Source organism: Anolis carolinensis, chromosome 5 (assembly GCF_035594765.1).
Source record: "Anolis carolinensis isolate JA03-04 chromosome 5, rAnoCar3.1.pri, whole genome shotgun sequence".
Classification (NCBI taxonomy): Eukaryota; Metazoa; Chordata; class Lepidosauria; order Squamata; family Dactyloidae; genus Anolis; species Anolis carolinensis.
This window is the reverse complement of record NC_085845.1, coordinates 156,334,881-156,349,399: the sequence shown is the minus strand read 5'-3', so window position 1 is coordinate 156,349,399 and position 14,519 is coordinate 156,334,881. Positions and strand designations below refer to the sequence as shown.

The following is a 14,519-nucleotide window of genomic DNA, read 5'->3' as shown; positions in this document are numbered from 1 at the left end:
CCATGTATTCCAAAGATAATTTTTATTGCTGATCTTAGCATCAGCCAATTGACTAGGTTCCCTTGAAATTGCTGCCTCAGAGCAGTTTAGTTTTTAATTACTATGCAAGCATTTGTGGAATAGAATTTGAGGCTGCCAATTGTAGACTCTGCAAGGGGCCTGTGAATGGAGACTAATTACTGAAACATAGGTTTTAACCAAATGTCTCAGGCCTGCAGGTATATGTGTTATATAAAAAGGAAGACATTTTGATAACACCTGTTTCTGGATATATTTGACCTGCTGATTCCAAAAAGGGCACCAGCCTCTGCCTGTCAGCTCTAGTTTTGGAGATACAGAACATATACCACATACCAGTCGTCATCTGCTTACCCATAGAAAATAATGATCACCAAATCTAAGAAACTAAAGCTAATGCTATTTATTCAATGCAGTTTTCTGAACCATCACCCCAAATAACCCCAGGAACAGGCCTAAAAATGTAGACACCAGGGGATTTTTATTGTTGAGCTGTGTTATTTAAGAAGACTGAAAAGTGTAAAAAGCACAGCTGCCTTAGGCCTATGGATAGCAAGGGTCCAAAGGGAAAGGGTCACTTCAGGGAAGAAGCTACAGGGCTGTCAATCCAGTCTAGATGATGTGTTGATCAAGATTTCAGATAGTCCAGAGGCCATTACACAAATCCAGCTATCCAAAGCCTAAAAGGAAAAGACAAAGAATGTAGCTACTAGATAGCTAGTCCAGGGATCATGAATGCCAGGAAACACAGAAACGGCAAGAGCATATTCTGTTAAAGAGGCTGAACTTTTGCAAACAACAAGGACTCTCCACAGGTGACAGAAGATTTACAGGTGGGTGATTAGTCAGTCTTCCATTTTTTTCTAATCTTTTCCCCAGGCATCAAAAAGGTAGAGTGTCTCTTGAGAATAAATAGGGAACCCTCAGCTGCTTCAGACACCAATTTCTCAGAGTCAGAGAGGGAGTTGTCTGGAGCAAGAAATCCCTTGCTATTTAACTCTTCTGAGTTGGAATCCACAAATTCCAGAGAGTGAGTCATAACAACACAGGCAAAAAGAATGAAATGAATATGGAACATCCCCCTTCATCTATAGTTCAGGAATGTTACAAAGTTATAATATAATATATATTGTTAGGAAAGCAATTATACAAGATAAATACATAGACATTTCTTTTTCACTTGTTTACATTTAAAAGATTGATGAGAACCATGCTGGATCAGACCAAAAGTCTCCCATGACATAATCAACCAGTTGCCTAGGGGAAGTCCACTAGCAAGGCATAATGCAACAGTGTAGTCCAAAAAACCCGATAGTCAAAGGTAAAGAGCATGTTGTGCTAGAGCAGTGGTTCTCAACCTGTGGGTCCCCAGGTGTTTTGGCCTACAACTCCCAGAAATCCCAGCCAGTTTACCAGCTGTTAGTATATCTGGGAATAGAAGGCCAAAACATCTGGGGACCCTCAGGTTGAGAACCACTGTACTAGAGGGAGTATATAGCTATTATGAGTACCAGACATTGATACACATGAATTTGTCTTATCTTCTTTTAAACATTTTCAAGTTGGCAGATGGCAGTACATCCTGTGATCATAAGTTCCGTAGTGTAACTATATGTTGTAACAAGAGCTCAAAAACAATACTTAACATTTCCCACATTGTTCCAAAATAATCTCCAAACCTTGATCAGACTGGGGGGAAGAAGCAGTTTTTTCCTGTCCCATTATCCTCCATGCCCACTCCAAAATTGGGTCTTAGAGCTAAGGACCCTCAAGAATGCCACAAATAGGTGTCACAACCTTCAGTTTGAAAGGGATTAACAAAACCCCAATGACCTAATTTGAAGAAATAGAAGCATTTTTCACTTAGTCTAAAGTTATCGCTGGATACGAGACTAATCCTTTAATTTTCGAGGCTTCCATGCCATGGATATGGCCTTCTACTATCCATTCCTCTCCAATTTAGGACACAAATATTGGCTGAGTAAACAGAAGCACTATCATTTACCAAACAATACATTAAACTTCTAACATGACACTTTGGAAGCTATCAAATATATCATATGTAAAATTTCAAACACGCTACCGTGCATTTTTCCAGACTAATGATGGGACTACTGTAGTGTTTATATAATTCCGAACTGCCCACCCTTACAATCAGAAGAGAGGAAAGATTATATACAACTCCATGTGAAATATGAAGGAAAATTTCCTGCTCTATGCTTCCTTTGTCATTCTTCTTCTGAATAAGTTCCAGAAACTTCAGTAAAAGAAATATCATGACAACAAGAAAAAGGAACTAAAAATACATGTAAAGGTACTTTAAATAAATGAATGTTGGAATTTTTAGATTATTTGCTGTGATAAGTTTTTATGTTTCCATAAAATAAGTTAGAAAATGGGTCAGTCTCATGACCAAATTATTTATTTGATTTGTGAAATGTTACTGTGGCTCTTGTCGTCCCTGTATAAGTTACACATGTGGGGATATCACCTGGTTGGGAGGGGAAATGCATCTCTTTCTAGTATAATTGAAATACTACTTTCCTCTCTCCATCACAAATGGCTAGAAGATGTAGATGGAGAAAGTCTCTATGGGAAACCAGTAGCATATCTTTTCTAAGCACTCTAGCCACACAGGCATATGTTTTAGTCTCCAGCTGTGCCAGCGAGAAAATGATAACCCTCTGTTTCCTGTGCATTGCATTCTAAGCAAGATCCACCACTAAGGGAAACTCAAGGGATATCATCATGTTACATATTAGAGAAAAATCTAGTTTGGCCCTTTGTTCTGTGAAACATTACATACTAGCAGTGCCAGATTTAGGACAAATAAGGCCCTGTGCTAGTTAAGTTATGAGGCCTCTTATTTGGGCCCTAAAGGAGATAGGCCTGGTAGGCCTACACTGCTTGCTTTGCAAAACCCATTGTAAAAAAAATTGACAGGAAGGTGGATCCCTCTGGCCAACGGGGCCTTGTGCTTAAGCACACCTAAGCACAATGGTAAATCCGGTACTACATACTGGTCATGCAATAATAGTCTCTGCTTCCCCTTGCTAATTCACTGAAAGTAGTGAATTTACATGTGGATGGATATAAACATAGCTGTTTGGTACACTGCAAAAAAAATCTGTGTATTTATTATCTCTTGTGGTCCGTAAGGATAGAAATATTCATGAGCACTAGAGGGGCTTGGGGAACACAGAAGATCAAAACTTATCTTCAACATTCTCATCTGCTTGAGGCACACAAAAAAACAACAGTCAAGGACACTTCAACTCTAGATATCGTTTCAACAACTGATTGCTTAGACCAGCAGATTTCATTTTCATGTGCATTTCTGCCATGTCGATATGGATTTTAAGCTATAATGACAGAATTAAAATATGATAGTCAAGAAAGCATTATTTGGCTACAAACGCCAGTGCAAATATGAGTGCCTGAGTGCCTTAATGCAATGCAGTACTGTATTTTGATGGAAGGCAGCCAATGAATGCCAGGTATAATAAGCTATTTTTCAGTGGAAGTAACTAAGCAGGGACTCCATCCTCAAAATTCCTGTTCAAATGGTTTTGTCCTGATCATTTTCCATCAAACAACATTGGCTCATGGCTAATGGTGCATGAAAAACTAGTAGCAGCTGCCACCTGGTTCAAAACAGACTAACAATGTGCTCTAACTATAAATGCCTTGTGGATTGCCTCCTTCTGATACTTTTTAGTACAGGGGGCACACAAAGGTTGAACAGCCCTCTTTATTGGGAAAACAGAGATAGTGCTTGTATATAGGTGATTCCTCATGACTTTAGATTGCACTCAGCTCATGAAAGATGGCGGAAGTAGCTAAGAATAAGGAGTTAAATTGTACTAATAAATGCATCAATTAATTCTAAATTAAAATGACTGGACTTTTACCGCAACAAAAAGTATTTCTCATTCCTAGAATAATGTCATTTATTTGCTACAGGTATGAAAAGCTATTACACTGAATCATTTAAAAATACAGCTCTTGGAAATTACAAGGATAATTTTTGTCTTTTCGCATGCACATTTTGCATTTTATTTTAGGAGACTTTATACATCATGTCACATTTTTTCTTTATTTCATTTGTGTATCTATGTGATCTTGTCAAGCCTTTCTCCATGGCTTTAGAAACACTGGAGGGCATTTTAAGTGTTGACAGCTGAGTTTGTTATGATTTCAGAAACTTGGGAGTTTTAGAAAAATGCTTAGATGTATTAGACTAGCAATGAAATAATGAGAGGTGGCAGTTCTTACAAGATTCCCAAGATGGTGCATCAATCTGTTTAAAAAGAGGCTGGGGTAGTGTTGAATACACAATTACATCAGACCAGAAAGGTAATTGGATCCTTTGTCCACTGTGGGGGAAATCTCTTGACTTTTTTTCAAGAGATTTACTTTCACATGTAATATTATGAGATATTATAGTTCTTTGCCCAAAAGTAATCTGTGATCTGCATAGTCTTTAAGAGTTCTCTGACAGTAGTGTAAGATGTACAGCTCAAATCTTTTTAAATCAATATACTGTAGTTTTCTAAATATGATCTGTTTCATAGATGGGAACAATAGTCAATATCTACTAAAATTTTCAAGTTTTTGCTTTTTCCCCTCACAGAGGTGACAGACAAATGGGATATTCAATATCAGTAGCAGCATAGATTTCTTTTGAATTTCAAGAACATATTTTAAATATAATATCATTATATATTAAATATAACAGCAGTATAATACCCTGTTTCCCTGAAAATAAGACATCCCCAGAAAATAAGACCTAGTAGAAGTTTTACTGAATTGCTAAATATAAGGCCTTCCCTGAAAGTAAGACCTAGTAAAGTTTTTATTTGGAAGCGTGCAGAATCGGTAAATGTACATACCATAGATTGTTGTACATGGAAATAAAGATAGTAACAAGAAATAATAATAATACATTAATAACTTTATTCTTGTATCCCACCTCCATCTCCCAGAAGGGACTCAGGGCAGCTTATACAGGGACAAGCCCAACAACAACATAAATTTACATACGAACAGAAATTTAAAACAGTAATTTAAAAACAGTATAGCAATAAAATATAATATAGAAATTCTTGAAATGATTCACAGTTTGGTTATGGTGGTTTGTGATGACAACTCCTGTACAGTAGATAATAAATTTTCATTTTTAAAAAATTCAACCATAAATGTGAATTCTTCTTTGTGGAAAAATAAGACATCCCCTGAAAATAAGACCTAGTGCATCTTTGGGAGCAAAAATTAATATAAGACACTGTCTTATTTTCGGGGAAACAGGGTAGGTATACATTCTTCAAAGTGTTTCTTCCCTTTTGGTACTACAAAATGTAGACCTCTGACTGCTACTGGCATTTCTGTCTTTCAATGTATTTTTCTGTGTGCTTTTCCTATCTTTTTCTTTATTGATTTGCCTATTGCTATATTTAATGCAGCTTGCCAAAGACGACAACAATTGGGAACTATGTCTACTCACTCAAAATGTAATTTATTCATTGATAAAGTATTTCTTTTTTCACAGACAAAGCTTGGGCTAAATTCATTAATTTTTTAAATCTAAAATTGATTACAAAATCTCTCAATGTTATAACACTACATATTTTAAGTTGTTGTTTTAATCATATAATGTCAAAGATGTTTGTAAATTGGATGTTCATCGAATGAAGTTGACAAAAGCTTGTACTATAAATTTCTTTCTGTCAGTATCAAAGGTGTTATAAAATCTCTTTTATACAGATACTGATACAGACTCAGATGGATATGTCTTAGAATCCTAAGATGTATTTAAGGAATAATTGGAAGATATCCATTTGGGGCCATTTTTAGATAATTTATATTTATTTTCCAGTTATAAACAATACCTCGAGCCCCCGATGGCGCAGTGTGTTAAAGCGCTATGCTGCTGAACTTGCAGTACAAAAGGTCGCAGGTTCGAATCAAGGGAGCAGACTGAGTGCCCGCTGTTAGCTCCAGCTTTTGCCAACCTAGCAGTTTGAAAATCTGCAAATGTGAGTAGATCAATAGGTACCATTCCTGCGGGAAGGTAACAGCACTCCATGCAGTCATGCCGGCCACATGACCCTGGAAGTGTCTACAGACAATGCCGGCTATCTGGCTTAGAAATGGAGATTAGCACCAACCCCCAGAGTTGGACATGACTGGACTTAACGTCAGGGGAAACCTTTGCTTTACTACCTAAACAATATCTCAGTAATAATAACCATTAGTGTAATTAACTAATTTTATAATATTTACTGAAATAAAATCTGTACATTAATTTTCAAATAAATGTTAACAGGAGTTTGTTAAATAGCATTTCTGTGCTCTGTTTGGAGCACAGATACTGTATCAACTAAACAGAAATGCAACAGTTATAAAATGACACATTATTTATTATGTGTTTGTTGTTTATAGGCAAAACAGAAAGATCTGGTCATTATGGTGGCAGATCGTTGGAGCATCCAAGTATGAATGTACAGCTGGTGCATTACGATTTTGCTATAGGCTTTATTTGTTTATCAAGCTTTTGCCAGTTTTGTATCATTTGAACCGTAACTCTTTTATATTTCAAAGACACATGAACATCATGGAAGTAATTATGCTTCGTTCAAATGTGTTTTCTCTTTCCATACCCGTATCTATGCTATGAATAATAAGCTACCAGACATTAGAAATAAACAAATTCCACTAGTATTGTATAATGCTATATTACATTGTGTGACTATCAAGAAAAATGCATTTTCATAACATGGTTATTGTGGAAGACAATTGTTCTATTATAGTATTAGTATAGGGTGAACATGAAAAATTCTGAAATACAAAATAATCCAAAGTCCAAAACTGTCCACATGGATAGCTAGGGTAGTGACACCTTTGCTTTCTAATGGTTCCATGTAACAATAATAATAATAATAATAATAATAATAATAATAATAATAATAATAATAATAATCTGCCAACTGTAAAAGGCCACCTTACTGGGATCTGCGCACATAATCCAAAAATACATCACACAGTCCTAAACGCTTGGGAAGTGTTCGACTTGTGATTATGTGATACGAAATCCAGCATACCTATCTTGTTTGCTGTGTCATACTATGTCGTTGTGTCAATAATAATAATAATAATAATAATCCTTTATTTACATCCCGCCACCATCTCCCAGAGGGACTTGAGGTGGCTCAAAAAACACTCAAGGTATAACATGCAAAATACAACAAGTGCAACTCAAAACACAGACAACAAACAGTCAACACAACATCATCAATTCACAGTACCCCCTGGTAAAAAAAAAATACAGCGATTGCTGTAGATAAAACAGTAGTGCATAAATTATTTTTTAAAATATTTATAAAATTACCTCAGGCTATTTATATGACACATAAATTAATTTGGTGTTTAGACTTGGGGTTTCTTGCCAAGATGTGTCATTTTTCTCAAAAATGCACACACAGGAATTTCAAAATTCAGAATACTGGTTTTGTATGCATTTTGTATATGGGCTATTCAATCTTTAATAGTAGACACCTGATGAAATAACATTTTTATTATTTTTTATACTGTGAGGCTGTATAATTTAATATGAATGCAATTAGATAAAACAGAAAGCAGTTAGTCACTAGAAACAAACACTAGAAACACATGTTTCGTATCAGTCATTTTGAGAAAGAATTATATATGTCCCAGCAACAACCTCCACTTTCTCCAAAGCTAGTCTACTAGCATACAAAAGGTCATGTTATGTGGAGTTGTAAAATATGGCTCTCTTTCTTACACTCCCAAATATTTTCTGCCACCAACACATAAATGTGTATCAACTTTAGTAAAAACAATAATCTAAACACCGCCACCATCTCCATCCATTATAAGAAAGAAATATGTTCACATGTTGTACAGAAGTGCTTTGTGGAATGTTTATAGAAACACAAAATATCCATCTTGTGAAATGACAAGGCCACAGCTGCATCAGTCATTCAAATACTCGCCTTTGTCAGCCCAAGGCTACCTTTCAGCAATAATGAACTATCTGAGTAGTTTCTTTCACACAAATGACATTACCTGAGATTCTCTTTAAAATAACTTAATTGTAGAAGCTGTCTGAAAAAGAACAACCTAACTGAATTGAAGACTTTAAGAATTGTTTTCAGTGACAATTTTTTTGTATATTTTTTTTCACCATAAACTAGGAATACAAGAATTGCTTTTTATATCATACAATTTATCTAGAAATCAAAACCGAGAACCTTCATACCATTAAGCTGCATCCCACAACCACAGCTCGCAAAGCCAAAGCATCAACAAAGGCACCCATTCTTTTGTAATCACAATTCAAATCCAAATCACAGTAGCTAGTTACATCAAAGGTTTAGCTATATATCTGCATAAATATCTGCAGTCCTAGGTCAATCAAATGTCAAATCTACCAAGAGCATTCATTTATAAACAACCTGATATTGTTTATCCACGATGAAGAAATATATCTAAGCACCCTCACACAAGCTTTCTAGCACCTTCATTGTTTCAATGATTTTCGGGTTTTTTTGGAAAAGCAAAGAGAACTTTGGCAAAAGTTAAATTTGTGTACCAAAGTGATCAAAGTTCTCGCTCAATTTTCAAAAGATGCAACACCCATAAACCAGTACAGGATCCTTCTTGATTAATGCCATTGATCCATATGCTGTTTTTCTCTCTCAGTCTCTGAATGTGATATCAAACCATACAGCATTCCTTGTAATACAAGACAGTTAAGAGACTTAACAACATTTTACCAGAGTTCATCTTGTGAAGTGAAACAAGCCACTTAGTTTCAGTTTCATTCCTGTCAAAAAGGATCTTCAATTGACTGCCAAAAAGACTCTCCACAGTGGAAATTGCAACTATTTTTCTTCTGGAATACTAGAACCAATGACGCAAGAACCACCAATGACTGATTATTAAGTGTCCTTCACATTCCCCAGTTATGGTGCTATGCATCTCTTCCCCCAACATAACATATACTGTGATTTGTAGCTTGGGGAGACAAGCTCTCTGCTAGATTTCTAATGACTCACCAAACTGCAAACTCCAATATCCCAAAGGATGCCATCATTGCCATGAAAGTGGAATCATTGTGCTATAACTGTATACTGTGAAAGAGATCTAAGATTCCGGGACCATTTGGAGCAGCTCAGAAATGTCTCAAAATTCGGAGCTAATTTCTGAGGAACTGAGCTGAAGTAGAGGTGTAATGACAATATTTATGACAATCCAGAGCCTGACTGCAATGAAATTGGAAAACTAAATGCAGCAGTTGGCAAATAATCAAATTCATATACATAATTATATATACAGACACAAGTTCAGGATGAGCAAATACTTATTGTTTTGAAGGAGATATAAGTGACATGTCTGCAAAAGACAACCTCAGTCCCCATACTTCTGAGAGACAGTGTTGCACTGAAAGCACAGGAAGCAATCTTCCTTATTTATCTAATAAATTCCTTAATCAGCATGAAAGTTAAACCTCAATTAGATTTATGTATTTGTTTCAAGCATTTTCAGATCTTATTTCGGTACTAAATAAATGAGTAGACAGCATGTCCAGTAAGCCAAAGTAGTCCATTCCTTCTGATAAAATAGAGTTTTCAATACATTAATTCAACAACATTTCATCATTTCAATCCATTTCACATATAATGTTAATAATAATTACACAGTAAAGCACTTTTACATAGTTACTATCAAATGTTGTGGGAAGTTCAAATGTCATTTTGATAGCAAGGAATGAAGTACGCCAACAAGGTCAGCACAAAGTTAGCAGTATTGCTTACTACAAGAGATTTTTGGCACAGATACAGAAACATCAGGAAACTGAATGTTTTGACATCCAATTTGCTAGATAATTCTAAGACTCGGATTATCAGGTAGCAATGGAAATTAGCTGCACAGAAACAGACTACAATGGAGCAATAATCACATGCCTGCAGGCATATTTAGACCACAGTTTGTAAAATGTTGCATATTTTATAAAATAAACTAATTTAAAAGTGGGTTTTTTTACCTTCTTTTGATCTTCTAGCTTGTGGCTGAGTGGATTTCTCCCATGCCTGTTCATTTCTGAAGGTAAATCCATCACATCTGTTCCTTGTCTTTCAAAATGGAATGAGTACTCCACAACAGCAAACTAATCCACAAGGTACTGTCGACTGACACAGAGACAGGCTGCTATTTCCATCACACACCTTTGCGAAAATTCACTGACCCCAAGGAATAAATTAAAATTCCATGGACTGTGTAGATGAAACAAATTTCATGTTGCTCACTTGGGACTTTCTGAATCAACATATCGTTCTTAAAAGCCAATACATCCAAAGAGAAATGATCAGTCAATCGTTGAGCGCCAACTGCTATCTGTTCCTTTCTATACAAGTTTCCATTTTTGAATGTTACATCCTTTTGGTAAATCTGTTGAAAAAGAAAAAGAAATTATAGCTGGTTTCTAGTATTTTGCATTTTTAGTCTTCCAATTGTTTTCCCATTATGCATAGACAAAGCTGATTAATTGGTTTAAGAGAAAAACTTATTCACACAACATATATATTTGTCAGTTCTCACCCATAATTAGCTACAGTTGACAAAACTTTATACATATTAATAGTTTTTCCCCAATTTGGCAAATCTACATTTTGCACTACTATTAATAGCATTCAAAAGTGTAATACATACAGTAGACACTATTTATTTCTTTACTGCATTTATACCCCACCCTTCTCACCCTGAAGGGGACCTCAGAGCAACTTACAAGTAGGCAACAATTTGATGCCACAAAAACATACATAGAAATAAAATAAAAATATACATTAAAAACCAAAGAGTTAAAAACATGTCAACATTAAAGCCTATTATTAAAACCACTCAGTCCAAAATCATAATCCAAAGCCATCCCAGTCATAATTGCACAATCATCTAGTTACAGATATGACAACTTAATGAGCATCTAGAATATGTCAGATAGTCATGAGAATCAATTGCACCATGTAACAAAATTTGAAAAAAAATCTGTTCCTGGTTTAAAGTTTTATTCCTATTTAATTGTACAGTCCTTCTTTGAGAATAATTATATTCCAGAAACTTTGTTATATGGCCACAAACTGTGTTGAATTGGTTGAGACCCAATGAGATATTCATTGAAAAACTATAGCTAAATGTGTTACATGATATCCCACAAAAACAGTGTTTTTGCAGTTTAATAAACTTTTTCTATGTTTTTATGACAGAACCAATTAGGAAGTTACATTTATAACCCAGGAACAAAATACAAGTTATATAGTATTACCTGAATCTTCTTCAAATAAAAGAGATTTGCAGAGAAAGTGCATGATCTAAGGACAAAACAACATACAGTGGGAATAGATCCATATTAAACTCAGATGTACCCTCTCTATAAATATTATGTTTGATTATGATGATACATATACATTTAATTCCTGACTGTTTTTTATTACACCACATGAAAATGATTGGATGGGTTTCAACAAATGTAGACAAAATTTTGGCATAGTCTGACTGACTGACTATATAAGATCTAAAATAAATACCACGTCTAGGTTGTGTGGCAAACAAGAAACTCACTTAGGCCCTGGAGGGCACTCTAAGAGTTTTTCATTCATGGAACAATGTGAAATATATTGAGTTCATTTTTTAAAAACGTTTGCACATAATATTACAGATAATATAAGTTTCTGCTTTTTGTTTGCAGGTTTCTACATCACATGCAAATTGCAGGATAATTTTCTATCAAGAGTTAATGTTTGGGATGATCTGGCTGAACATATAGGCTGCATCACATACATGACATTCAGTTCCCAAACAGATGCACACTGATCCTCCAAAGTTGGTAAAATAGAATGCTAATTAATGATATTTAGTAGAGTCTCAATTTCTTGATACTAGTCACATATAAACCAGAGAAAGGTTTTAGAACAAAGGGAAGAGCAAATTACTCCTCCACACCTTTTGGGTTCCTCTTTCCAGACTCCTTTGATCATTAACTGAACTCTAGCACTACCACTAAGATCACTCCAGAGACTTACATTTGGAGAGAGGCTATGAGAAAGATTCACCCTTCATGGGATTGCCACCTTTATTTTCTAATTTGTTTCCAGGCAAACATGATAGAAGAATCAATGCCCAAATTAGAAAAGAATTACTAAACTTACTTTAGTAAAGGATGATAAACAGAGAGAGTAAAATATGTAACAAAACTAAAACAACCCTAACAGGTGAATGTTATTTTCAAGAATGAACAATGTTATCATAATGTTGAATTGATTAGTGCAAAAGTCAATGTTATCTGTACAAAATTAAACAATAATGGAAATTAAAAAGTAGCATTAATGCTAATTTTTAAAATATGGCATTGTCTCATGGAAAAGCATGGGAATACTGGGCTAAATTTAATTCTTAGTCCCATGCAGAGTTGACACCTTGAATCAATGAAATTTATGTAATTGTAATTGAAGAACTCAGATTCATTCAAAAGTCTCCTCTATAATAACAATTAGATTTATCACAAAGAATTTTGTCAATATAGAGTTTATTCAGTTATCCTTGGATCATTCCTTTCTATCAAGGTGAAATTGCTGTGGTTCTTTAAAATCACACAGAACTGTAGGTATTACCTATGCATACCCATATGAAAATTCTGCTATTTTTTTCCTGGAGAACTCAGAAAGATTCAGCAAGGCTGGTTACATTTTGCATTTTCTGTAATAATATTGTAATAGTTATGTCACTCCAGCATCACATGTATAGTATATTATCTTGTCTAATTAACAAATAGCTGTGACCAATACATTTGCAAGCAAAATGACAGAATAGTTCCATATTAGCACTTCACTTGAGGAGAGTCCTGTTTTAGAGATTTATTTTGTGAGAGATGCCCAATAGTTACACACCATTTTTTAGGGGGAAGTCCATTACCATTTATTCTCTACCAAGAGCTGGATGCTCTACCAATTCATAAACTCTCAAAAATGATTAATCATTGGCACACAGTTTGTTATTTCCCCACAAAGCATTCTCAGAAATTTATCCCCGGCTGGAATTGGCTCGGATTCTGGCTCTAGCCCTGTCAAAAAGTCAAATGAATACACCCTATATCTTCTCCCTGTCTCATTTTCAAGTTAATAGCAACTTCTGTGTACAGATTGAGATGCCACGCACAGAAGCCCAACCTTCAGCTATTTATCATTTTATTTCAATCTTGGAAAGGCTGCCAGACAAGTCTGCCCTTCCTTTTATCTCCTCCATCATTCAATTTGTGGTCACTGAGCAGAAGAGAAAGAAAATATATCCAAGGTGTACTTAAGAAAGGTAGTCAATAGCAAAGTACTTTATTCTTGCTTTTCATCACAATTTTCCTAAGGTTTTAATGTGAAAGATGGGATGCATCTAAAGCATTATGCCTGCCCCCATGGTTTCAGAGTGCATCTACACTGTAGAATGAATACAGTTTGATACCATTGTGGCTCTGTGTGGTAGAATTTGTGGTTTGTAGTTCTCTCTGCCAGAGAAGACTAAACAATTTCAATTCCCACAATTCCACAGAATTGAGCCATGGTAATTAAAGTCATGTTGAACTGCATTAATTCTAAAGTTTAGATCCACCCTACATCTGAGTGACAATATTTAAAACAAACCAGGTTATAGGCCAAGGTTAAATTTCCAGAGTGCAAGTTTTAGGCCACAACCTTCTGCTACTGGAATCTATGAGTAATATTTAAACAAACAAGCAACAGTAAAAACAACAGGAGGCCATGCTTTACAATCCACTGCATTCCCAAAAAGGCATGTGGAAAAAAGAAACATGAAAATGGCATGCATAGGTCCAAGTATAAGTTATACTGAAGTCAGAAACATACATAAACATATGAAAATCTAGCCTAAAACAGCATATAGCTGCTGGACTAATCTATCAAGTATCTGAAATACAAAGGCCTCATCTATACTGGCCAGTTAATTTGGGGCATCCACAATGGCCAAGAGTTTTCATGGAACTCTGCCAATATCTGCTAGTAGCAACAGCAGCAACATAGGCTCGGTACTATCAGATGTTGAGTGCAGGGGGAAAGGGATGAGCACAGGGAAAAGAGGATGGATACAGTGGCCCATGTGGACAATGAATTGGTCCAATCAAACCTAAATCTGTTGTCCACATTGCACTGAAGTCAAGGGTTTGTTCCAGAGAACCAGGTAAATTATGTGTATCCTCAACACAATATCCTCTTAACATGGGATATTGGGTATTGGAACATCATGAGAATTGAATAACTAGTAAGTAGAGGTTATTAAACATGTATAGACAAGATTCAAGTTCAGCATGACTATTTGTATGACCATTCCATTGATCTGCTTAATTTCCAACTATAGTGTCTGATTGGCAACCTCATCACAAAGGCCACCCGAATCACTATGCCACACACATCGCCTGATTC

General features: G+C 35.4%; 1 protein-coding gene across 4 annotated transcripts in view; it reads right to left on the bottom strand.

The window, feature by feature from the left end:
* The window catches only part of nav3 (neuron navigator 3), a 587,869-nt gene that overhangs the window by 432,322 nt on the left and 141,028 nt on the right, over positions 1–14,519 (bottom strand). For all 4 annotated transcript variants that reach the window (XM_016993769.2, XM_062980879.1, XM_016993770.2 and 1 more), the window contains one exon: positions 10,085–10,488. In XM_016993769.2, coding sequence (XP_016849258.2) covers positions 10,085–10,156 — 72 coding nt within the window. In that variant the 5' untranslated portion in view covers positions 10,157–10,488. The remainder of the gene's footprint in view (positions 1–10,084; positions 10,489–14,519) is intronic.